Genomic DNA, 26,701 nt, shown 5'->3' with positions numbered 1-26,701 from the left:
CACAATGTGCTGCCAATACACAGATAAACAAATCAAAACCCCTCTCAAAGATTTTCTTCCCCATATTACAGTGCTCAGGCCAGGCTGAATGGGGCTTTGAGCAAGCTGGTCTGGTGGAAGGTGTTCCTGCCCATGACAGGGGGTGGAACTATGTGAACTTTAGGGCCCCTCCCAACCTAAACAATTCCATATTACATGAAATCAAACATGATGCCAGGTGCTGGTTGCAAAGAGAACAGATCTTTCTGTATTTAATTTGTTTCCTAGTAATTTTATTGCTTGCTCTGGCTAAGTGAAGTGGATCAAAGACCAGGGGAGCAGCAGTGCTGTTGTGACAGGGTCAGAGAGTGGCTTTTGCAGCTCTGTGTGGGTCTGGGAGTGTTAACATTGATATCACCTTATCACACAGTAACTCAGATTCCTCTTGTGTTCCTGGGCTGCACTGTAGCAGTGTTTGATGTGGGGTGAGGCACAAGCCAGCCTATTTACCTTGAGCAAATTATGAGAGTTAGCTTTTTCAGACTAAAAACATATTTTCAAAACCCAACCTTTCCCAAACCATATTAAGAAGCATTTATTCCAGAGAGTGGGGAAAAAATGCATGGTTATTTTTCCTTTTATTTATTTTCTGTGGATTTGGAACACTTAGTATTTGTTTGGAAGGGTTTTTTGCTTGATAAGTCTTCAGCAAAGCAATAGGATTTGCAAGTGTACTTTTCTGGTAGGGCATGTCTGCACAGCATTTCAGATGTGTGATCATGCATGATAAAAGTGTTTGTTGGAAATGAGCTGGCTCATGTTCTGCCATGTATGTAATCCAGGCAGCCCAGACTTGCCAGCCACCTGCATTTCAAAGCCATCACTTACCCCAGCACAGTTGCCCATATTAATTGTGCACCTCAGCTTCCAAAGGCACAGCTGGCTTCTTACCATCTTACGACATCACCACTGACAAGAACAATCATCTTTCTCCACTGTTATGGCCAAGAACAATCTATGCTCAAGATAAGGATTCAGGATGCTTCACTTCCAGCCACCTACAAAGGCAATGACTTCTCTGTATCAGATGGAGAACACAGGCTGGGGAGGATGTGCTCTGTTTCTCTGCTCCCCTGGGTGGTTGCATGTTGTGTTTCATACCTTGAACAGATTTCTGAGTTGTTTTTAGGAGGTGCCCTATTTTGGTCTTCTGAGAATCCTTCTTTCTTAACTTTCTCAGGTTCTGCACAATGTCAAACTGAATTAAGAACATTTCTCATCAGCAATTTTATTAGAGATCTTAATTTTACAGTCAATATATTGCAACAGAAGTACAAAAGTGAGCATGAAGACAAACTTGTAAGTGATAGTCAGAAATATCCTATTTGAAAGTATTGGTTTGTGTCTATGTTGATTCGTCTAAGAAGTTACATAACATCTTACAAATAAAAATACATTTCATTTAATGTAAACATTATAAGTGAGGTCTTGGGTTGGTCCAGCCAGGCTCAGTGCAGGCTTCTATTGCTATTGAAGAGATGAGGCTTATCTAGAGATGCTCAGAATCACACCAGCTTGTGCAGTTCCATAACGATGCTTTGCACTCTGGGCAGTCACTAAAACTCGTGGCAGTACAACCTTCTCCCTGTGGGACCATGGAAGCCCCAGTGTGCCTGCAGGTTTGGCAGCTGCTGCTCACACTGTCACCTCAGCACTAGGAGTACATCTGTCACCTCAGACACATACCAGGGAGTGTGTCTGCAGCAAAGCCTGCTCTGCTCTCTTGCTCTCAATGGCACTGCAGCCGTGGCCACAGCTGGCCTCAGACACTTGTTTTGCTATAAACACTGCACTTAGACTGGTAAAATGGAAATCAAAGGAAATCACTGAAAGCTGCTGTTTCAGTGCACCACAGCACGTCAGTGCTTGTGAATTCTACACCCCAAGGCATCACCTTTCACTGCAGAAACTGAGGTCAAGAGAGACTCCTTATTGTGGCAACCGTTTGATGTTTGTTTCTATTCCAGTGCATGGCCAAGCTGTGGCCTGAGGGACCTTTTATGAAAGTTGGAAGGCTGCTGTTTACTGCTATATTAAGAACAAAATGTAATCTGACCAGCAATGGTGTATCCAGTAGGATTTTAATGGAGCTATCTGAGTCAGCCTCACTATTTTCTCTCCCAGCTGCATACTAAGCAGCTTTTACAGGTGCAGGCAACCCTCTGAGCAGGTTCTGGTTTTTTCTTAGCTCAGCTCAGCTGTCTTCCCTCCAGCTGCTTACTGTGATACCCATTAAAAGGCAAGAACTGCTGTGCCTATTCCATTGCTTGCTTTACCTGGTCAGAAGCGTCACAGTACCTGGGAAAGCCACGATTTATACCATGTGCCAATGGGCAACATTCCCCTCTGGGGAAATTTGCACTGGGATGCAGGGAAAATGTAGCATGCCCTGGTCATTTCCTGCTTAACCTTTCAGCAGGAAGGAAGATGATCCAGGCAAAGTTCCAGCACTGATCTAGGCAAGTTCTGCCTATCCTGGAAAGTCTCTTTCTTCTCTGTGCATGTCCCAGGGAATCCCTGCTCTGTGCCAGTGGCAAGCTGTACAGAAGGGAGCAAACCAGGGCAAAGCATCTGCCCTCAATTGCTGACCACAGCCCCAGCCCATCTAAAACAGTGTTTGTGTGTTTGTGTGTGTGTGTGTGTGTGTGTGTGTGTACAGCATCACAGCTCAGGTACCATCTCCTGCTATCTGGCTGTTAGTATCACAGCAAGGATTTCTGGTTATGCACTCAGCACACACCATGCTACTGTTATCACTCTCAGCTCTGCAGCCACATCCTCCCCAGCTTTGCACACAAGTCAGGGAATTCTTCAGTGGCACAGAGAACTCTGCTTCAGGGAATTGCTGAGCTGTTGGTGCAAAGCCTGCAGTCTGTGTGGTCTGGGTTGTGCACACACTGAAGGAGCTGAACAGGCCTGAAATAAGACACAAAACAAAGAAATATTTAATAATCAATTTGCAAGTACAACAGAATTACTTCACAGTTACTGAATGCAATGTGAAAGTCAAAGTGCATGTCACATCCCTGCTTATTAAGCATGTGGATTTTCTTAGGGTAATTCTTTTTAATCTTGCTGCAGAAAGGTAACTTTGGTGTTTCTAGGGACAAGGGCAAATCAGTACAAACCAAAGTAGGAATTGACCTCACAGCTATTCTGCAAAATAAAAAATAATTACAAAAACGAAGAAAGATCTCTTGCACAGATTGTGGAATTGTGGAATTCCTACCATGCTGGAAGTTCACCATCTGTGTTACTCACTGGTAAACCCCACTGCTACAGCAGAAAGCTGTTGCTGTGAATGTCAGATATGATGACATTTTTTTCTAATGCATCCAGTGAATCCAGTTTAAGAGTCACTTCTGAAAGATACAGTTGAGATGGACAAAAGCAAACATGACCAGCAGCAGTTGCTACATGGCATGAAAAGGCAGATGCTCAGCTGATACAGACCCACACGGTTCTGTTTGCAATAGACTTACACAGTCTATCCTGAACTTTGGCTTTACCTGTACATCTCTTATTTTATTGTTATTCTGCATATAAAATAGCAAAATTGATTGTCTGTATTGCTCAACCCAGTTGTTTATATATCTGTTAGTTGAACTTTGACAAACAGCCCTACTTGTCACTTTACCTTCAGCTGTGAGACACAGCAATGAGTGTCAGGTTCCTCCCTGGGCTGGGCCACAAGGGGTCTAAGCTGTGATATATTTCCCCTCCCTGCCTTGCCCCATAGCTTAATTCATCCTAGGCTGAAATAATCTGTACCTATTTACAGGTCCTGGGAGTATTGGTTAAGGTTCCATTTACCCAAAGAGAAAGCAAACGATTTGGCAGATTTATGCTCCACATCAGAGCTAATTTTTTCACAAAGTGCAGAGCACCCATTAATCAGGTTCAGCAGTACCCAGACAGAAATATATTGCTCTGCCTTCAGATTTAAAGACCTATCATTTGTCCCCTTTGCAGATCATTTTTTCCATACTTCAACTATTGTCACAAACCCAGAAGTTCATAGAAATCTTTGTTTACTTTGGAAATGTTCTTATCCAAGTATGAGTCCTTGACACTGAAAAGCTCTTCCTGACAGATAAGATATGAGCAATATTGAATGTTTGCCACTTTTCTAATGTCTCTAAAGAAAAAATTTGCTCAATGTGAAGGTCTCTGAACCCACACCTAGGGATAAAGGGTCTGTGGCTTTTGTATTTCCTCAGCAGGAAGATGGAGATTTCAGGCAAGTCAGGACTTGGGCTGCTGTTTCACAGACTTCTCTTTTTTGCTCCTGACAATGGTAAATTACAGTGATTAGCAATGCTTATCATGTCTCATGCCTCACTCTCTGACAAAGCAGCAGGACAGGAAGCATGCTCAAACCATGGTGAAGGAAGTAAGGACCACCCTTGGCACCCTGTGCTATCTGTATGCAGCAAGAAGAAAGCTGCCTGTTTGGTTCAGTGTTTTAGGTAAAAGCCCAGTCAGAAGAAAATCTGGTGGCTGGATTGCTGGATTGGTCCCTTCCTGAAAACAACTGAACCTGCTCAATGGGAGGAGAGCAAGCCCCAGCCCCAGCCAGCCCCAGGGCTGGAGCCCCTGAGAAGGACCCAGCCCCACTGCAGGGATGTCATGGCAGTGAGGGGAGGTCTGCTCTAGCCTGCTGTAAACCTGCAATATTAGCTTTATGTTAGCAGAGTCATCACCAGTAAGAGTGGATAATTACCTGTAATTGTCTTCACAGATGATTTTAAAGTTTCGTTCTTCTAGAATGTTTATTAACCTCTGAATGGACTGGCCTGAGCAGGATTCACTGTGGAGACAAGACTTCAGTTACCTGTGTTCCTTGTGTGTACAAAATGCTCACCTAAATTCCACACTATGGCACAGCTTTATTATAGGTAAGGTGCTTTAGAAGCTTGTTTGCCAGTGTGCTGGGAAGCCATGGGGGTTGTGGAGCTTTGGCTGCCATTGGCCCTTGCTGGTAGAGGCTCTGTGATGTCCATGTGGTGTCCAGCTGTGCATCTCCATGAGAGCTTTGTGCAGGGGGACATCTGTGGGACATCACTCAGTCCCATTCCCAGTTCAGGGGGCTCCAGAACTGCTCCATTGCTGCTGGTGCTTCCACAGCAGCACAATGCTAGGCTTGCTAAATCTGTCCAAGGGCAGAAGGGTCAAGTCCTCTGTGTGGTGAGAAAAGGCCATGAAAGCCAGCAGTGAAGTCCCAGGTAGGAAGTGAGATAGGAGGAAACTGATAAGAAAGCAGGGGATGAAGCAGGCTCTGAGCACCTCCTGTATGTCTGACTCAGTTTACAGCTGCTGCAGCTGCTCTGTTTTGGAAAGGGGATGTTTCAACCGCTTTTGCATTGGTAGGAGCCCTAACTTGTGTATTTCTTTCCCATCCAGATAAAGGTTTCAAGAAGCAGGTAGCATTCTCATATCTTCAAGAGCTGTATCTCTATGTTTAATTTAATTAAATAGCCCAAGGGCCCCAAAGCTGTAGTGAGAGGTTTGACAAATGTCATAGGCACAGACAGAGACACAGCAAAAGCCTTGTTACCTCAAGGTAAAAATCATCTCCTCATCCAGAGTATAGGACTCACTTCTACTACTGGAGACAAATCCAGTTCCTAACATATGACATTAGCAGAGAGCACTGCCAGCTCTTCTTTGTTCACTAGACTTGACAAGTTATCAGTGATTCAACATGGAATACAAATCAGAAGATACGAGGAATGCACACTATTGGGGCTACCCCCCACTCTCTCCTTAGCAGCAAGTAGAACATAAAAAGGGAATTGCAATGAACTTGTCACAGGAGGAGGAGGATGTGTCCAGCAAGGGGGCTGGCAGGGCTCTGCCGTGTGTGAGCTGCTGAGGGGAGCACAGCAGAAATGTCTGATGCTGGGAAATCATGGGATAAAGGATCCAGTGCCATGTGAGGGGACACTGATGTAAAGATTATTCAATTTCCTTTTCTCCAGCAAACCTTTATGCAAAGGAGCACAAGACCAAGGCTGGTGCGCTGGCCCCAGCACGGAGGCACACCATGGACCATGGCAGGGGGGTCAGCTCAGGTGCACAGGGGACACCTCTGGGTGTCTGGGCTGAGGGAGGGGCTGCAACACGAGCTGGAGCTGAGTCAGAGAGTGAGGCAGGCTGAGCAGGGGCCTCACTCCTTCCTGAGCTGCACTGCACCATCACAGCCTCCCTCCTGACCCATGGCACCACAGCTGCTCTTTCTGTCATGGACATCATTAAACTGTGGCAGGGCATTATGGCCACAGAACTGGCTCTGAAAGGAGGGGTCAAAGGCACAGAGCATCATGCTTAGTGTTTCAAATGTGTTAGATCTGCAAATGAATCTGAATGGGATGAAAAACATCACTCAGAAAGGCTCAGATGTGCTTTGAGGTTGCTGTTCTGGTATCAGTAATTCCATGGTAAGCATTTCAACTATAGATTTGTTATTAAAAATCACAGAATCATTTAGGCAAGAAGAAACAGCTTGAGATCAAACCAATATGAGCTGGAAAAGGTTGCTCAGGTCCCAGTTAGGTTTTGAGAATGTCTATAGATGGAGACTCCACAACCTGATCTGTCATTCAAAAATGGCTGAGCATAATTATACTGCTGCTGTGGACAAACATATCCATGTTTGGATGGATACCTGGACATGTTTATCCTTGCAGACATAGCCTGGTCTCTGACTTCAGTGCTGCACCCATAGCAAAGGTCTGTGGACCTCAGTGGAGCTGAAAGGAACTTAAAGGCCTTGGGACCTCTTGAAAGCAAGGAAAATGTCATTGTGTTTTACCTGTAACTGTTCAGCAGTACCTACAAAAATACTAGAGGAAACAACAGTACAAATGTTATTTTTCCTGCAAAGTCAGCACCTAGAAGGTGAGTGTAAAGCAGATTTCATGAGTTTAAGACAGTGTTGCTGCCAGACCTGAGCTGTGCCCTGTGCCTTCCCCACAGTGCTCATCACTGTGCCTTACCTTTGAGGGCCACCAATGTTCTGCATGAGCCAAATGTGCACTTCAGTGACTTTATCTGGATCCAGGTTAAAGATCTCGATACTTCCAAAGATGCTGTAAGAATGGAACATAGAACATCAAAACTCTCTTAGTTTTCTCAGAAAGATGTAGAGAGTATGCTCCCCAAACACCAGTGCTTATTAGTGCTGCTGTTACACCCCGTGAGAGAACATTATCTTGCCAATGGATTGTCACAGACTATTTAATTGCCTTATGGTCAAATGTTGTCTCCCCATTCTTATTTCATTTTCAGGGGAACTTTTGAAACTGCTTGCAGACAGATACAAGCTGAAGTTTTGGCATCTTTAGTGCCTCTTCTCCCATTCAGTTTCCTGGCTATTGGTTTGGTGCTAGGGAAGCGACCATGGCTGTCCCCCCAGAAAGAATATTCTTCATCTTTTGAAATTATTCGTGACTGCACTTCCAGCCAGGTAGCCAAGTCTAGTGAAGTAAAATCAAAGAAACTGTAATAATTAAATAAGAAGTAAGAGCACCCTGCATACCCCCACATCCTCTGGAGGATTTCAGTCACAGTCTCGGAACAGAAGGAGTGAAAAGAATCAGCTTTACAGCACCCAGGGGTGAGTTCACCACAACCCTTCTGCACTGGGACTCCCAGGCAGGCAGGCACATGCAGCCCCACAGGGACATGAATGGTTTTGTGTTGGGTGAGTACCTGCTGCTCCTGAAAGCTCCAGCTTCCACTGATCCATTGAGCATCACTTGAACCACACCACAAGCTGCTTCTGCAAACTGAACCAGACCAAGGGACATTACACTCTGACACTACAGGCAGTGCATGGCAGGCTTGGGGCTCGTAGAATTCACTGATGTCCTCAGAACTGCCTAACACAAGCACAGGATCTGGGCAATATTTTTGCAGAACATTTCAGTGCCAAAAAAAGAAGTCTCTGAAGGCTATGGCAAAACTGTGGCAAAGCCCCATTAGACAGGTATGAATGGGCAGTCTCAGGGTGCATGGGGCTGGTACAGCAGCTTGTCTGGTTTCAGTTTTTACAGGGCTTTCCAGAGCCCCTACAGCTGCAGCTGTCTGTAGGAACTCACAGCAATCCTCAGACTGCTTTAGCTCAGAAAGCAAGGACAAGCCAGAGCAGAGCTATCCCCAGTTTAAGGACACACAGAACACTACATACTTGTTTCCTTGTGACTCATGCTCTGTGTTCTTTTGTGGCTTGGGATTTTCCTCTCCTGATGTTTTAGTAAAATTATCACTGAGGTTTTTTTAACTTGATTTTTAATATACTAGATCATGTAATCACTGCTTTTTTATTCTTTCAAACCCATGCCCATATTTAAAGTCTACTAAGGTCTATAAAGTACCTATGCTAAATACATACACCATTGGTAAGGCAAAGAATTTTTAAGAAGCTTAATGCAGGTGACTGTACTTATCAAATCTTTCATGTCCTCATAAACAATGTGGCTCAAATTCAAATCTTGAGAGCTGCAAAGTTTCAGGAAGTTTCATTATGTGTAACTTTCAAATGTATTTAGCATGAGTTTTAGTAGATCTTGAATTTACATGGCAAGGAAGCCTGCAGCTGAGCAAACCTGGGTCTGTATGTGGTTCTATCTCTCACAGATACTGGAACTCAACCATTGTCACTCCTAGTTTACTCACAAAACACCTTTTTTTTATATGATGAGCAGACTTTTTCTTGCACACAAGAGAACTGGAGCATACAGGAATGCTGGTTTTCCACCTGGGTAGTCATCTACTGATAGTCATACCGAGGGTGAAATCTTGAGAGACAGGTAAAATCAAAGTAACCCAGGACATCAGGTGTTTCTCTGGCAGTTTGTTCCTGTACAGTGCTGACTCAACAAAGGCAGGCTAAGTGCTTAGCTGGGACCAGCAGGATCTCATTCCTGGGATGGGAGTTGGATGTGTCGTGGGTGGGGACATCACAGGAGCCTTGCCAGGCCCTGATGTGGGAGGATGTGCTCTTCAGCTTTATGCTGGGAAGTGCAAGGGGATTCTCGGCCTCTTGGAAAATGTCTGTGCCAATCTGGGTGCTGTTTTCCACACTGGCAGGCTAAAATAGATTTTACTGTAGCAATTGACGTTCTGTGATTTAATTAAGATGATTGCTATAACTGTGAGTATTACTTGCAGAGCTCTAGGTCTCTGCCAAGGGTTATTTCAGACAATGACACTCAGCCTCTGTCCACAAAAAGAATGCCTGAACTACAAGGGCATCAAATGTTGTACATAAAATATGGGACCTTGGAATCCTACACCATGATTTTTAACACCTGGAACTAAAGCTTTTGTCAACTTCTACTATTCCATCTTTAAAGTCAAGATCTGCAAAATCATATTTCTTGGCATTGTCAGGAACTTAGTGCCTTTCCTCACTTTTGGATTCAGGGAGATGCAGTCCAGATCTTACCATCTTGGAGGCCATTTTCCAGAACACAGAGCCAGGGTTGCTCTCACATTCATTTCGTTTTGGACAAGATTCATAGTTGATTCCTGAGAAAAAATACATTTACAGTTAGAGGGAATATTTTTGCAAGGCTTATGTGGCTTTGTGGGCAAAAAGATTTGCCCTCTGTCAAAGCAAGAAGGCTGAATGGGGAGAGGGCTCTGAAAGGAGAAGGAATTTGCATCTGCTCAAAGGCCGTCCTGTTTGCTCACACTCTTTTCAGGGAGGCAGTTGCAGATCTCATATCACAAATAATTCTCAGAAAACAGAGAAGGGAAAACACACAATCCCAAATGTGAGAAACGGGCTGGCTATTGACAGGCACGGTCTGATTGCATTGAAAAATTAAACTTTGCCCAACGTTTTCAGTAATCCCAGCCCAGTCTAAAGGTTCCTAGCATTAAGCCCCAAGCCAGGAGTCAGGTGAGCAGTGATAGCCCCAAGGCACCTGCACACTGCCCCAGCACTCTGATGTGGCCAGGTCCTTCCTGAATAACATTCCTGCTTTGCAGTCTGTCCCATAGGAACCACAGGGCAGAAGCAAGCAAAGCACAGGGGGCTAGATGTGGCCATTAGGTAAAGCAGCAACTTGGTGTTAAAATAACATCCAAAGTTGTGGTTTTTAATTTAACCTGAGAAATAGGTGCTATTTTCAGAATTCCAAAATATTGGACAGTTAAAATTTTAAATTAAATCACTAGAAAATGATGTGAAAAGGATTGTGTTTAGGTGTAGGTTACCTGGGGCAGAGGGATCTCCACACCATGAAACTCTGTCAGCCATATAACCCAGCAAGGTGTCCTCCAAGGTGAGGAAATTCTGATTGGATTTTGTATAGCGATGAACGAGGTCGTTTGTCTTGCTCCAAAACAGTGACTGTGAAATAAGGTACAATGTCTGGTGAGTGATAAGCTATACCACAGCTGGCCAGAAAACTGCTCTGGAGAAAACCAAAAAGTTAATGACAATGAAGGAGTTTTATTGAAATGCAGCAAGTTCACCTCAGTGGGTCAGTTCTTATTTGAACACTTGTTTGCAGAATATTTTGGGTGTTTTGTTTTTTGTTTTGTTTTTTTGGTGTAAAGGAACATGGTTTAAGGGATTTTGAAAGAAAGGTTTGGCTAGTTTTCATAGGATAGCTCCCAAATTTGTTGTTTGCTTTTGAGCTGCACATGGAAGAACAGCTTTCTGGAAGCAGAGCCCCTCTAACAGCATGGTGGCGTGCTCCTTACAGAGAGCCACATGCTCAGGGAATGGGGACATCCCTGTCACCTCCCTGGGATGACCCTGGCTTGAGGCAAGCCTTACACTGGGATGATTCCCAGTGATAGATGGGCAGGGTTACTGGGCCCAAAGGTGCAGCTGCAGGACTGTTGCAGTGCCACTGGCCATTATCTACATTCACGAACGAGACGGGGCAGATCCGGACCAGTGTCGTGAGCTATTTATTCTACACATCAATCTCAGTACATTGTTAGGAAAATGGAGACAGGATGTTAACAGCTCTCTGATCCACAGGGAATGCCAAGGAGGTGTGACATTACAGCATAGCATAAAACCATTTTGGCCTAGATTTCAGCCAATCACACATAGAGCAAAACATATTGACAAGAATTCTATCCAATCATATGAAACACACGTAATGGTAGTTAAAACACAGGCTTGTTCATGAGAGACAAAGCACAAAGATCCATTCATACTAACCTTCTAAAGATATACATTAAATAACCTTGTTGCAATCTATAAGGTCAGTTTACAGAAGTCTGTTGTGCTATTTCTCACGTCTGCTCTACTGCTTAGAAAACTTTTTGCTGTATTAGCAATGTTCACAAATCTGCTTTCAGAGGCCTGCCCTTTTTAACCACTTTTCTAAAAACCCTCTAATTTTATGAATCCCAGCAATTTCCCCTCTTTGTTGACTCAGAAAGAAACTTTCATTTTCTTACCGTGTACTACTTGCGTTTCGTAGCTCTACTGTAAAATTTCTGCTTATTATCTGCTGGAGGCCTATTCGCGCTCATCCTAAGCATTGCTATGCTACAGCACAGCAACTTAATGCTGTGAAGGCCCAGTCTTTGCAGTAAGTGCAAAAGTAAAATGTGAGATGGTGAGATCCCCCTGCCCAGACCTGGCATCCCACCGCAGCCCACCCTGCACTGGTGTTACCTTGTTGCAGGGTATAGGGTGACTTGCCAGCTCCATCAGAGGCTGGTAATCTTCTGGTGTGATATTACAGGGGTTCTTGTAAATGAAGGCATCTTTTAATGATTCCCATATTTTTAGACAATCCTTATCTCTGCCAAAAGATTAAAACATAGTTAGTAAATATTTATGAGTATTTGTGCCTGTGAAAGGTTCTCTGTTGTGGTCAAACACTAGAAGAATTCCAACTATGCCCAGGCACCAAATACATGATCCATTACCAAAGCAGAGTATCTTCAGCAGATTAAGTATATACTGAGGAAAGAACAGTTCAAAATATCTCTCTTTCCTGCATTTCAAATTAGTTCGCTGCAATATCTTAAAAAAAAATCTTTACCCCTTAAATCTTTACCCCTTAAAAAACCAGTGATGATTTTACATAACCAAAAGATCAAATTTCTTGATTATTCACACCAAATTATAAGAAACAAATAGCTTCTCAGACTATAGGTTTTACATTTTAAAAGTATGGTCAAAGAATACTGTCCCCTCAGATACAGCGAGCCAAAAATATGGCTTGTCCCTGCAGAGAGTTTGATCCTAGAAAAAAAAAACCCTGTAATTTTATCTAAAACAAAAGCAGAGATTTAGCTTTTTGGGACCTGAGATTATTTTTATTTATGCACTAATTTTCAGCTGTTGACTTGGGTGCATTAAATTTTCTCCTGGAGGACATTTCTCTGTCTGCAAAGCATAAATAACCCACAGAGACCATACTCCAAACTTTGGTACTTTATTTAGAGGTTAGGAAGTTGTAAATACCTCTCACTGCCACTAAGGATTACAACATGGACACACTGAATCATCCCAAAGAGAGGCTCCAGCTGATGGAGGGATGACATTAGAGAACAGGCAGCTGTCCCCTTTGCTCTGCACAGTCAATGGTATCATAAAGACAATTTGTAGAGCTTGGCTGTAAGCACAGGCACATCTCATAAACATTTATATGGCTCACACTTTCTAATTTGTCAAATGACTCCAGGCAGACCTTTATTTATTTCTCTTTTTTTTAAGCTACTCCTGAGATCTGCTTTATGTAAGAGCATTAACAGCCCCAGGTGACAGCTGGGTACTGTAGGGGGATACAGTATGCGTAAATGAAGGTGGTATAGAATGTAATCTTATCCCCTAAAGAGCTGCAGCTGAGCCAATTATTAAAGATTAGGAGCAGGGCTGATCTTAACAGGCCACAGCTGTAGCCAATAAGAACAGTGGTATAAAAGAGTGGGTTGGTGGGATCTGGAGTCAGAAGGCTGCTACAAAGACTGGGAAGAGTCAGTGCTTAGAGGAGATGCCTATGAGAAACACTCAGAAGGCGTGAAACTCTGGTGATATGGAATCCTTGCACCATAATAATGTTAGAACTCTTGATAAATAAGACAACAGGGTACCTGTTGATATATCCATTCGTATGGCAAAGTTTTTATGCTTGGTCTCAGAAGATAAAATATTTTTCAAGAACCTATTAAAAAAGTCCACGTTTTTTTATTTCCAAAGCAGAGAGGTAGGAGATAGACACAATATAAAACATTTCTGCTGGTAGACTCAAGCCATGGCCATGAGAGGCACAAAGAAACCAGCCAGGTGATTTATGATCATGCTAAGAGAGATTGCTGAGTCAGTAACCCAAAGAATCAGTGTTCCATCCTTAGCAGTGCATGATGTGTGTCAACATCTCAGTACCTGAGAGAAGAGTCTGTATGTACAGTCCTGGCAGAGCTGAGCAAAATTGCATCTTTAATGTCATAAAAGCTGGTAAGTCTTAGCCTGCAAGTGAGGGAGGCTCTTCTACAGCTGCTGATCACTGTGGACCTGCCAGGTGCATCACAGGGAGGAATGTCAGTCATGAAGATGGGCTTTTATGGAAACTAGGCAATTTCAAGTATTGTTTTAGAAATAAAAATACAAATCATCAATGTAAAAAAATACATAAAAAGCTAAACAACCTCTTCTTTTTGCTGTTCTCACTTACCTACCTGTTTTGTTCGTTTTTGTTTTGGTTTGGTTTGGTATTTTTGGGATTTTTTTTTTTTTTTTTACAAATGAATGTTAATTAATCATTGGCTTGCTACTGGAAAGCTATTTCTTGGATATGGAGCACAAATTTTGTCTCACACCCTGAAGAGATTACCAGGCACATAGAACTGTGATTTTGGCTTACAGATGATAAGCAGTGAGAAGGTTTGAGGAACTGCAAACACAGCTCCAGGAAGATGTGCCATTCTTTCCAGTCTCACTGTGGAGGTAGATTCTGTTAATAAATTTTCACCTGACCTTTTTCCAGCACAGAAATAAATACTTGTCTGGTGTGCAGCATTTAACTCACACTGAGCAAAGGAGAGGACAGAGACTTTCTGTAGCTCTGGGCCTTCTGACACAATATGAGAAGTTGGCTGGCATGTGGTATGCTAAAAATTCCAGCAAGAATAGCTTCAGGTTGAAACAAGAACATGTGCCTTGCCAAAAGAACCCAAAAAACAAATGCCTGAGAAAGAAACTTTTCCCTTAAAGTTGCTCCCAAGTCATAGAATGTGTTGATTTAGTGTTCCTTCTGGATTTACAGAAGAAAGAAAGGCCACAAAAGAGATCCTCACTCTACCAGTTAATCAGAATTATCTGAATTAGATAAATCCAGAGTGCATGGGGAATACTCTTATGTGCCATACTGCTGTGGGCCTTGGGCTCTCTCTTTCTCTGGCATTTGTTTGTGTATTTTGGGTTGCATACAAACTAATTCTGCATCCTATCTGCAAATACCATATTATCTCTTCAGGCTAATGGACTTCTTCCTTTGAGGCTACCTTTGTTTGTGCTGAAATATCTAAAACATTTTATTCTACTATAGACTCTTAAAGTATTGAATCCAAATTCAGTGATACGTAACATAAATATGTTACATTTAACATACTTAATGTTTAATTTTTTCAAGTTTAATTTTTTCAATTAGACTTGAAAAAATTCTATTTCTCTTTAATTTTTTCAAGTTTTCTTTTTATGAATAGAATTTGGGCAATACTGGTAAATGTGAAGTAATAGCTAACAGAAAGAACACATGAAATCTTCAGTGAACTTGAAAACTGCAACATTCCCCTGGAAAACAAGGACTGAAGAACTTGTCTTAGGATCTTTTTGAGCCAGAGATTCTACCCTGAACTCAGTATAGGACACAATAAGGGTTGGGATACAAATAAACTTTTCCTTATTAAATTCAAATGTTATGCATACTGCAAAGCATATCCTCCATTTGTCCTTACATTGGGGTAGAAGTTCCATTTTCCAATAAATTTGAGCATTTCTATCCATTTGCCTTGTATATGAATATCACGTTAATCTATCAAGCAAAAGCTGGGGCCAAGAATATTTCCATTAGCATCTATCCCAGCAGCCAAATTTTAATGGGTATATTAGAAAAATGGACAGCTTCTGCATCATTATTTCTTGCATATCCATACACTGGTCTGGCTAACCTTGAAAGAATATCCTTAGACTGAAAGGAATGGGATAGCACTGAATTATCTGGTAAATAACTGTTACTATAGATTTCATTTTGCCTTACAATTTTTTTTTTCTTTAACTGGACATGACAGAGCAAATTCATCCCCAATTGAAGCTGATTTAATTGGTATAATATCAAGGATAAGTTTCATCCCCTCTGATTTCAGTTACACCATGAACAAAGTCTGCTTTCAGTTCAGCACTGGATGGACACTGAATGCTGAAAACATCTGAAGAAGGGCAGTGTTGTCTCCAGTCTTCTACTCAAGAATTTGAGAGTGATGCCTAAAGTATGGGACCCATTTCAAATTTACAAGAAAAGAATTACTTCCAGACTTTGTTCTGGAGAACTCAACCAACTCTGCCCATGTTTTTAAATCACCCTGCCAGGCAGAGACACTTTGCTGGTGACACCTGTTCTCCCCTGCAATCAAGATCAGATTTTCCAAGGTCCAGAATTTCATTTCTAAAACATTGCAGTGTCTTTGGGCCACCCTGAGTTTTTAATTGTGGCCCTGTGGTGAAGCTCCAAAGTTACAGCTGGGAACATTCCCCTGAGCCCATGTCCCTAACCTGTGCAGTGATCAAATCTCTGCAATTTGTGTAAGAAAATCCTTCTCATTTGCTACCATCACCAGCCAGAGCTGTGATGAACCTAAGCACTCAGAAATCTGACTCTTTAAAAAGTCAGCGAGATGTTTGTGGTTGTAACATAGATCCTTAAAGACATAAAGCCAGTTTTCACTCTTCTGGGCATCTAAGGCACGGGTTTCAGGTGTAAAAACTCAGATATCTCAGAAAGGGAATGTGTGTCAAATGAACTAAATGATGTAGCAATATTTCTGCATCTAACAGACCCTACCTTTGCCTGTGCCAATTTATCTGCTGCATTTTGATAAACTGTGATGGCTGTGGACAGCAGTAAAATTTACACATCTGTAGTCAACCTCTTTTTTAATGTGAGCTTATGTGTAGCTATGTCTTTATGTCAGAAATTTTACAAGGACCAATTATACAGTTGGTATACAATTATATGTTTATGCCTGTGTTGAGAGGAAGCCCTCTGTAACTCAGAATCCTTTAGCTACCTTTTCTGCCCTAAATATTCCTGGGGTTTTATTTCTTCAGCTTTCCCCTCTCTAATTCCAGCCTTGCCGTGTCTCGCTGCTGCTTTGGAGCAGTTTTTTTGGAGCTGCTGCCCAGGCAGCCGAGGCTCCCTGGAGCGAAGCTGGGCTGGGAGCTAAAAGCAAGGAGAACAGTGCCATCAGGTGGGAGAGGAGCTCCTGGGGAGCAGCAACTCCAAAGACGTGGGGCTCTTCCAACCCGACCCATCTGCAGGGCACGGGGCTGGAAATGGGGCTGAGCACACAATGGATGGGCTCCCTTCTTGTCATTGCAGCACCCAAACCTCCCATCGGGCATCTTTGTCCTACAAATCAGACAGACACGAATTAAGAGAGGTCAGTCACTGTTGTTGGTGAGGGTTTGATGACACTAACCTGCTGGTTTCAGCATTAGGATAATGGAAAGGGAGAAAATTAGCAAGGAAAGCGATGAAATAAGAAAATCAGATCTGTCAAGCTCAGTGTCTTCAATAAGCACAAGCCTCTTGTTTCCCATTTAGTTTAATTACTGCAAATTGTCTGCCACCAGAACACTTTTGGTAACAGATTTTCTGTCAACATAAAAATGACATGCTTGATTTTTTTGGCAGCCTGATTTGGTAAGTATTGCTTTCTGCTGATTACATAGTTCAAAAGTCAGTAACCAAAGCACTGGAAGAACTAACTGGGCATGGAGAGGGAGATCCAGAGCCCTGCCTCACAGGCAGATCACTTCTGGAAAGGCTGCCTGTAGGCAGAGCAAGTAAATTCAGCAGGGCAAAGAGGGAGAGCCTGCAGGTCTGGGAAAAGGAGCCCTAAGTGAGATTGCTGCTGGAGGCACCCCAGGGCTTTGTGTGCTCCTGGACAGTGAAGGGCCTGGAGCCAGTGCCAGCTCCTCAGCACACCAGCCCTTCACCTTTGGCAGCAACAAGAGGGTTTTAAGGGCAGGAGTATTTGTGGCTTTGGTATATGGCTCCTGGAGTGTTTTATGTGAGTGGGGAATTGCTGCTGCAGGATAACACTGAGCCTTGTCCCCTCCGGGGAAGGGCTGAGCCAAGAGGAGGCAGCTGCACCCAGTGAAGGGCTCATCCACATGAGCAGACTGTTCTGCTGCCTGGATTTCAGCCTTCCTGGGTGAAAAACAAGCTGCTAAAGCAGGTGGTGTGTGCAGAGGTGCTCTGTGAGTGGAACAGAGCCCCCAGAAGGGCAGAAATCTCACCTGGACTACATTTTGACAGAGGATCAGAGTTGCTCTATTTAGTTCAATCTGCCAAGTGAGGACCATGTCATCAACAGATATAGAGGGAATAAATTTTAGCTGGCATGTTACCCTTTGATCAGAAAGGGTATTTGTAGCAGAGTTTCAATGTTAATGTTAAACTTCTAAGAACAATTCTGTAACAGTGACCTAAATTAAGGTATGTACAGGGAAATATTCAATGGCTTAATGCACTTTCACTTTTTCCCAACCATTACAGGAACTTGCACTACACTGTTGTGTTTTGTTTTGTTTGTTTGTTTGTTTTTAATAGCACTAAAGCTGCTGGAATGTGGCATAAATGCAGTAATTTGGGAGAAGTTCCTGCTTCCAGGGTGGGCTCTATCAGCAGGACACAGACAAGGGAACAGCTTGGAGCTTTAGTACATCTGTGAGTGATCTTCTTGATAATTCCTTATTCTGTGGTCATCCCTGGGAAGACAGAATGCATCTTTAGCTTTTTTTTCCCTTGAACACTTGAGACAGACTTTCATCTGACCATAGAGGGAAAAAGGATCTATTCCTCCTATCCTTATGGATAACCAGAGATACATTTCTTCATGGTGCTCTGAGGTGTTAATTGAGTTTTAACCATACCTTAGCAATGACAGCTGAATTATATCACCTCTGAGTGTAGGGTTTTCTACTGACATCTCCACAGATGTTACAGAAGAACAGAAGCAGGGAAAAGTGGGATAGACCAGTATTCCCTTTTACAGCAATCAGCTCATAAAAAAATTGAATAATTTCAATCCTAGGGTGGTGCTATAATTTAGGCAGCCACCAGGCATTGCCCTGTAGAGTCAATTCTATAAAATCAATAAACAAGAGAAAATGTAAAGAGCAGGCAGCTAACTGACTGTGCATGACTAAATAGCTGCAAAGATGTACAGTGGAAAACTAAGCTGAAAAGTTTTTCATCAGCAAATACTTCTGATTAGCATGTAGAAGATCAGCACAGACAGAATAATATTCACTCTAGTTTCTGGGGGAATTTGATTGCAAAGGATATTTTAATAGTGACGCAATATGTGTAAACTAAGCTAAACGTGAAAAATTATTTGAAATCCTATGGAATCTTGCAGTAAGAACCATTAAACATCTATAAACTATAAAATTAATGTAAAAAAGTTTGTGTAGATAAGAAATATAGAGTCATTTAATAACAATTTTATATGATAAAAACTCAGTATAGAAAACAGATAGGTGAGTTGACATTTGGCTGTGAAGTGAGAGATAAATTCAGATCTCAACAACATTTCTGCCCCTTAGGAGTACACTGATGTTGGCCAGGGACAAAGGACAAAGTAACTTTTGACATCTCCCTGTTACCCTTGCTGGATGCTCAGACCTTGGGTTTTCTGTGGAGTTCCAGCCTGGGAGGGAAGATTTTCAGCACAGAACTGAGCCTGAGCTTTGCACAGAACTGGATGGCTTTTTGCAGCCCAGCAGTGGCCTTTATAGTCCAGAAGAACAGAAATAAATATGCTGGTGATTAATGATCTCAAGAACAAATAGATGATAGCTACCCACTGCCCTATGAACTTGTCTCTTGCTAAAAGAAAGTTAATTCTTTCTAATGAGCTTCCTTTAGAAAGAGATGACAACAAAACCCAAACAGAGCCCTACCTCACAGCCCAGAGCAGCATGGAACTAGCTTTAGGCAGCATGAGGACTCTTTAGAGGGACAAACCCCAGAGCCAGTAGCCCCACCTCTATATCCTCAAGTACTCATCACTGTCTTTTTGTGCCCACTAAACATTATATTCCAGTTCCCCATTAAAGCTCAGTACAGCATATTTCAACAGAAGTGTATTTTAAGTAGGGCTCAAACAGCTGTTAATATTTACAGGGAAATCTTTGCTACCAAAAAACTACAAGAACAGTCAAAGTCACTTGTATACAACATAGGGAAAAATAGTTGTAAAAAAAACCTTGTTATAAACATTGAAGGATAGAATAAATAAAAAGCAGAGCAATGTAGGTTTCATCTAATAAAGGTAAACACAGAGAAGCTATTAAAATCAGCACACAAGCACATGAAATAGGGGAGGGGAACTTTAATGGCAAACACAAATGTTAGGACTTGGGTATTTTAACAAGCAGTGTGCTATGATGATGATACAGTGCCCATCTTATGCTGAGAGACAAACCAGATGTAGGAACAAAATATCAAAACAATTTTCATTAGAGATGAGCCAAAACATTTCTTCATTGCTGTTTGTCCTGGTTTCCCAGTGGACTTCTTACAAGTCCAAAGGCAATTCCTAAGAAATGAAGCAGCATGAGGAAGGAAGGCACTTCTGGTGATCATCCAGCCCAACCTCTGTCTCAGAGAACGTTTCTCAGGACCAGGATCTGTCTTGTTTTGAATGTTTCCAAGGATGGAGCCTCTACAAAGTCTCCAGTCAAGTTCCAGTCTTCGATCTCCCTCATAGTAAAAAACCTGTTTTTTCCCTATGTTTATATAGAATTTTCTGTACTGTAATTAATGCCCATTGCCTCTTGTCCTGCAACTGAATACCACTGAGTAAAGCTTGACTCTCTTTTCTTTACTCCCCTCAGCTGGTATTGACCACCTTGAGCCTTCCCTTCCCCAGGCTGGGCAGTCCCAGGCTCTGAACCCCTCTCTGTGTCTCAGACACTTCAGTCACCATCACGGTCCCTCTCTGGATGTGCCCAGGTGTGTCCCTGCCTCCCTTGCAGTGACAGGACCAGAACTGGCCCCAGCACTGCAGCCATATCTCCCCAGGGCTGAGCAGAGGGAAAGGTGCCCTGTGTCCCCCCCTGCCCATGCTCCTTCTCAGGCACCCAAGGCACTGCTGGCCCTTGTCACCAGGGCACACTGATGGCTCACATCAGCTTGTCACCAGGCCCCCGTGTCCTGTTCCACAGACAGTGCAAATAAAGCCTTTTGTTTGCTCTGGGACCAAAAAAGATGGCACAGCAATGACAACAGATTTGTTTTAGAAAGCATAGTCTTACAAACAAACACTGAGTCCTTTGATGGATATCCAACTAGGGAGCTCTAGAAATCTGCTGAGCATTCTAAGAGGGTTTAATGCATTACAACTGGGTAGTAATTTGTGCTTTTCAGAAGACTGGTTCAGTAATGGTTTCTCTCATGCAAGGCACATTTTCTCAATGAAAAAACAAACCTTAGGTAAGTTTCAGTATAATCTCATGGCTGTGAAATAAAGCTAGGATTTTTGTGACACTGAATCAAATCAAGGTTATTTAGTGCCATGCTTGATGTGAAAGCAATAACAATCAGTGAACAAACACAAAGAAATTAGATTAAAAATGCCTAGTAAAGCATGAAGGCAAAATGCAAAAGTAAGCATACAACAAACCCCAGATTTCTTTCAGGAGGGAATTATGCTGTGAATGCAACAGTATCTCACACAAAATCATGATCCATATGTTCTTTCTGACAAAATGTATCTCCATAGGCTGCAAAGGAATGGGAAGGCAAAATGCATTCATGATTGTGCAGTCAGGAGACAGAGCTCTCCTGGACATGCACCAACTCTTACTAAATTTAATGGAATTACAGACTTAAAATTTGTTACAACAGAACTTGCCACTAACTATAAAAACAATATTGGTTGATCTAATTATATTTAAGGGGGAAACATATTCTGTGTCCATACAAGATTGCATGAAAGCTGTACTGAAGTGTTACACTTTCAGCTTCATCATCAGGTTTTTGTGTTGCTTAGTCAGGCACAGTGGCATTGTTTGGCCTGGCAGTTACATGTGTTTTTGAAACTGCTCCCTGTCTGTGTCCTTGGTGCCCTCTTCCTGTCAGAAGTTAGACAAAAAATAAGCTGGTTTGACTTCAAACAATTTTTAATTAAATTTATAAATAGTAGATCCTTGCCAGCTTCTCTGGACCCAGCCCTGTGTAATGTGCTCTAGGATGTTCCTGCTTGGGCAGGGAGGTTGGACCTGCTGACCTCTGTATCCCTTCAAACCTGACCCATTCTGGGATTCTGTGGTTCTGTGAATTAAAGACCAAGGAGTGACTGCAGCTGTGAGGGGGGAGCAGTCACTAGCTGAGAATGAAAATCCTCTTGAGCTGCAAATGTAAAATCAGTTATTTCTAGATGCAAAAAAAGCATCTTTTATGCTTTGGGCATTAGTGACTATGACCTTTTAGATAGCATGGCTTCTCCACTCCTTCCCCAGGTCACAAAGTGCTGCTGGTTCCTGACCTCACCCTGCCAATTCAAATGTGGTGAAGAGGAAACCTAACCCAGCTTACTCAGGCTGCAGCTGTTGCCCCTTTTTCTGCCCCAACAGGTACAGAGGTGCCCAAGCAGCACCAGAAGCAGCATCTTGGAGTGATGGGTGGGTTATGGTGTCACCACCATAACTCAGGTCTCAGCAGGGATCTGCTGAACTCCCTGAGCTGCGCAGGGGAGCCCAAAGCGCTGAGCCCCGGCTGCCCTCCCTGCTCTGGCTGTGCCAGGGATAAACTATTGGAAATTTGGCGGTGTGAGACTGGAGGTGAGACTCGCGAGCGGTTTGCAGCCACAAGAGGGAGTCCCTATTGCTGGGAAGGAGAGGAGGAAGTCATTGGAGGTCAAATTGTTGCTTCAGACTAAACTCCTTTTGGCTTGGTTCAGCCCAAACTACCATGCATACTGATGGCCACAAGGGATTTTTACAAGACCAGTGAAATCAGAACTTCCCGCTTCTGTTAATGAAAAAAAGGTAAGACTACCAAGTGTGACAAACTTGCTTTGGAGCCAGTATTTTCCAGAGAAGTCAAAAGAGAAATATTATTCCTTACTGGCAGTATTATCTACGTGTGTGACACTGTGTGCAGGGAACAAACCCCCTAAAGCCTGCTGCTATACCATCCACATTTCTTCCGAAAGAACAGGACTAATACTGAAAATGCTTTATTTATTTATTGAAATGTTTGGCACTCTCTTTCTCTTCCTCTTCCTCGTGAACTTTGCCATGACAAAGTTTATGCAGGAGGACTGAGGAAATTGCATGTGTACAAATATTGAGAGTCAACCAGCAGCAGAAATAAATCTGAGGATTGTATGGCATGCAAGCAGTTGAACAAAATTATTACTAGCAGATGCTGTAACACAGCACCAGAGAAATGTCCTTTTGTGAGCAAGTTCAATGCAGAGTTTTTGATGAATTTTAAGAATAAACAAATCAACAGGATAAAATCTGATTGCATGAGGTGTTTACAAAGCTCTGCTGCAGACAGCAAGAGCCTTCCAGTGGCCTCTGTGGGCTTGGGTTCAGCCCAAAGATTGTGTTGGAAAAGAGAAGAGCACAACCAGAGTGAGCTGACTGGGCATGGTGAAAGGCTCCAGCAAGATGAGGGAGAATGCAAAGAGGTATCCTCTAGAATTAGAGTTGTGGTAGTGAAGGTGTACACTACCATGTCAGAAGCCTTCTGAAATGATTTACAGCACACAGATGCAAAAGCAGAGCTAAATGGAGGCTGTAGAACTCTGTTAAAGCCACCTGTGGTAGCCAGAAACAGTACAATATCCATTGTCATGTCAACCATCCCCCTTTTCTTCAAAACCTGCCACCTATTCCAATCTGAAATATGACACTCTAAAGTGTAGTAAATGTCACTAACTATCACAGTGAATAGATTTAATGTTCAGAAAATATCCTCAAAGGTGGAACTTAGTGACTCTCATATAAAAAAAATTAAAAATACATGGAAGTGTCCACGAGTTTACCCAAGGCAGATCTTTTAAAAAATATATACATCAGTGTAAGATTAAAAGGGAAAGAACAAAATATGGACAAATTTATGAGAAAATGAAAAGATTTCCTACCAAGGTAACGAAGTTGCCATGGTGGGAAGCAGTGGCAGCAGCAGTCCTGGCAGAGTGGAGGGCACAGCTTGCCCAGCCCACAGCTCTGCCCATGCTTCTGCAGTTCCCAGTCCCTACTCTTCTCTTTGATTAACTGCACCACAGATCCCATACCACAGAGGATCCAAGGCCTGCATTAATGATGAAAGGTCCCACTCTCTGATGTGTCCTAAAGGCACTCAGGTCATTATCAGAAAGTGCCAGTGACAGAGAGGCTGGTTACACAAACTGCACAGAGCTCAGAAATGAGCAATCTTGGCTTTGATTTCCAGAAAAGCATCTGCATTTAATTCTCCATTCAGGAAACCTCTGAACATTTCAGATGTACACAAACAAGCATGTTTTCCTTCTTCTGTTCTATATGCTTCAGAAAAATCTGTCACTTCAATAAAGTAAAACAAAAAAGGGTCCTACTATACAGAAGTAATTTAATCTGAAAGAAAGTGAGCTCACAGCCACAGAGGTATTAAGCTCTGTTGGATTATAAATAGGCCAAAATACTGCACTTTGTACTAACAAACTTTTTAGAAAACTTGTGATCATGGATTTGTGATTTTTTTAAAAACTGTCCTTGATTTAATTGCCTAAACAAATAATTCCTTGAGATATTTGTGGTCCAGATTCAGACTGTGTTGTCAGTGACAACACACGTGGCTGTGGCTGAAAGCACATTCACACAAAAGTGGTTTTCACATCTTCAGCACCTCAATTTGAATGAAACAAGCCCATGTAACAAAGGCTATTAGACCTGAAAACAATTTCAGATTTAAATATTGAGTGCAATAAATCTTAAATTAATAAATTAATTTATGCTTTTAGAAACATGTATATGATTTTGCAAGTTTCAGGAACTTTTAAATTTTATTTGCAAAAGAATCCTCCTTTCCCTCACTAAAGCCACGCAAATATTTGACATAAAGAGTGAACAAGTCTCTGTGTGCTCAGGCCATGGTTTTCCACATGACCCTTCAAATACTGCAGATCAGCTTTTTCATACAGTGCAGGATATCCAAAGCCAAAAGAAACCCAAATGCAAGCAAACTATACACAGCTTTGTTCTCATCAGCTCAAATCACCTCATGAAAACAAGAGGGTGCCTTTTTCAGGACAAAGACCAGGATGGTTCTGTCCCCTGGCCAAGGCGTGGGGCAGCCCCACAGCACTCAGTCCAGGGTGATGGAAAATTCTGCCAGAGGCTCACTGGGCAGGGCAGCTTTGTGGTGCCACAGAAGGGATGGATGGGTCCCTGCTGAGAGACCCTGGCTGCTCTGGAGCCATCCTGGGTGTCCCCAGCACCTGCTGGGGGTCCAGGGCACTCCTTATTTCATACTTTGCTTTTCTCTGCAACGAAGGGGATCAGAAAATCAGTTCTCAGCTCTAATACACTGTGGCAGACCTGGGCCCATGGAATTTCTTCTGCAGGAGAGGAGGGGCGGGATGCCAGGGGTGTTGCACTACCTGCTGTGATGAGCTGAGCAAGGACACCTCTGGGGGAAGGGGTTTCCAGGGACTGATGAGCTGGTATTGTGATCCACCTCTATTTCTCCATGCAAGCTCTCTGAGCTCATCAAGAAGTCATATCCACATGCTAAAAACAGCTTTTGATAACACCAAGGTACTTCTGCATGTTTTCCTAACATTTTTGCCTGCCCTATAAGTCTGTGTTGAACCTTGTCCTTTCCCTCTCTCCTGTGTAGTCTCGGTTACAGGGCTGCAGTGTCACATTACAGACTTCGGCAGATCAGCTTTACAGCAAATTGCTTCACCTCCATGTACTCAAACCTGCTAGAATCCAGCTTTTATTTCAGCTGGCTTTAGGGAAGTTGTAAAATCCATTTATAATTATGTTTTGATTAGTGTTACTTTTATTGCCCCTGCAGGTAGTTTCTTTCAAAAGCCGCCACTGGGGCACCGAGTTTGTCTGTACATTTTCCTACAAAACAGGGTTCTGATTTCTCCCTGCCCCTGCCAAGCCAGCCAGGTGGAGCCGAGACAGTTTCTGCTCACCCGACACCTGACCCAGACCTGTACTCACCCCAGCTCCGGGTGCTGCGCCGTGATGTAGTTGTAGCATCTTCCCACAATAACTTCTTGCAAGTTCTTCGTGGTCCCCCTGTCCTTCCACTTCAGCATTTGGGGACTGACCTCGTGCCTGCCGTGGGTCAGCAGAGAGGCCAGCACCACGGCGAGGACCAGGGCGGCCAGCAGCACGGCGATGCCCACCAGGAGCACGGTGCGCTGCCGGGCCCGGGCTGAGCCCTGCTGCAGCGGCATCGCAATGAGCGGCGGCGGCAGCTGCGGGACAGCGGGACGGAGGGACAGAGGGACAGCAGGGACAGAGGGACGGAGGGACAGAGGGACAGCAGGGACAGCGGGACGGAGGGACAGCGGGACGGAGGGACAGCAGGGACAGCAGCGGGGACAGAGGGACAGCGGGGACAGCGGGGACAGCGGGGACAGCGGGACGGAGGGACAGCGGGACGGAGGGACAGCAGGGACAGCAGCGGGGACAGAGGGACAGCGGGGACAGCGGGACAGCGGGGACAGCGGGACAGAGGGACAGCGGGACAGTAGCGGGGACAGAGGGACAGCGGGACAGCGGGACAGCGGGACAGCGGGACAGAGGGACAGAGGGACAGCGGCTCCTGCAGCAGCCGCGCCGCCCCCGCCCCGGCGGATGCTCGGGAGGCCGGGCTGACCCCCGCCCGCCCCGGGTCAGCGGCCGCCCGCAGAGCGGGGCTGAACGGGCAGCGCTGCGCCCTCCGGGGATCCCCGGGATGTGCCGGGATCCTCGGGCTGTCCCTGGATCCTGGGCTGACCCAGGAGGGGCAGGTCCGGAGGGGCAGGTCCGGAGGGGCAGATTCTCCGGGGCTCCGGAGGGGCCGGTCCGGACCCGGTGCCGCTCCCACCGCCCCCGCCCCGCCGGTCCCGTCCGCTCCGCCGGTTCTGGAGCCCAGCGAGAGCTTTTCGGGCTGGGGCGGGAAGGGAGAGCCTGGGTGCTGTCTGTGCTCTGTGCCTCGCTTTGCCGTGACCTCCCCGAGTTAAACTCGGGGAAGTTATCGGCGGTAAAGCACTCAAGGGAACCGCAGGAAATAACTTGTAAAGTTCTTGTAATTCTCGTTCATATAATTGCAGCTACATGCTCCATCTAATGTGCCAGTAAAAGATGAGTTCAAACCACCACGTGTCTGTTTGCTCTAAATTAATCGTTTTGGGCAGGACAGGTGTTGAATCTGACTTCACCTAAGGCAAC

At 43.9% G+C, this 26,701-nt stretch overlaps 1 protein-coding gene across 1 annotated transcript; it reads right to left on the bottom strand.

Annotated features, from left to right (window-relative positions):
- Positions 1–598: 598 nt before the first annotated feature.
- LOC134418802 (ADP-ribosyl cyclase/cyclic ADP-ribose hydrolase 1-like) lies at positions 599–25,844 on the bottom strand. The gene is made up of 8 exons (XM_063157665.1): positions 25,484–25,844; positions 11,693–11,822; positions 10,267–10,402; positions 9,491–9,573; positions 7,753–7,829; positions 7,038–7,130; positions 4,763–4,849; positions 599–2,955 (listed from the first exon to the last, which is right to left on the bottom strand). Exons 1-8 carry the CDS (start codon positions 25,720–25,722, stop codon positions 2,874–2,876), a joined length of 927 nt encoding a protein of 308 aa, XP_063013735.1. The 5' UTR covers positions 25,723–25,844; the 3' UTR covers positions 599–2,873.
- Between the last annotated feature and the right edge of the window lie 857 nt (positions 25,845–26,701).

The sequence above is a fragment of the Melospiza melodia genome, chromosome 5 (genome assembly GCF_035770615.1).
Source record: "Melospiza melodia melodia isolate bMelMel2 chromosome 5, bMelMel2.pri, whole genome shotgun sequence".
In the NCBI taxonomy this organism is placed as follows: domain Eukaryota; kingdom Metazoa; phylum Chordata; class Aves; order Passeriformes; family Passerellidae; genus Melospiza; species Melospiza melodia.
The sequence above is the reverse complement of the archived record's forward strand: the minus strand, read 5'-3'. Positions and strand labels throughout refer to the sequence as shown.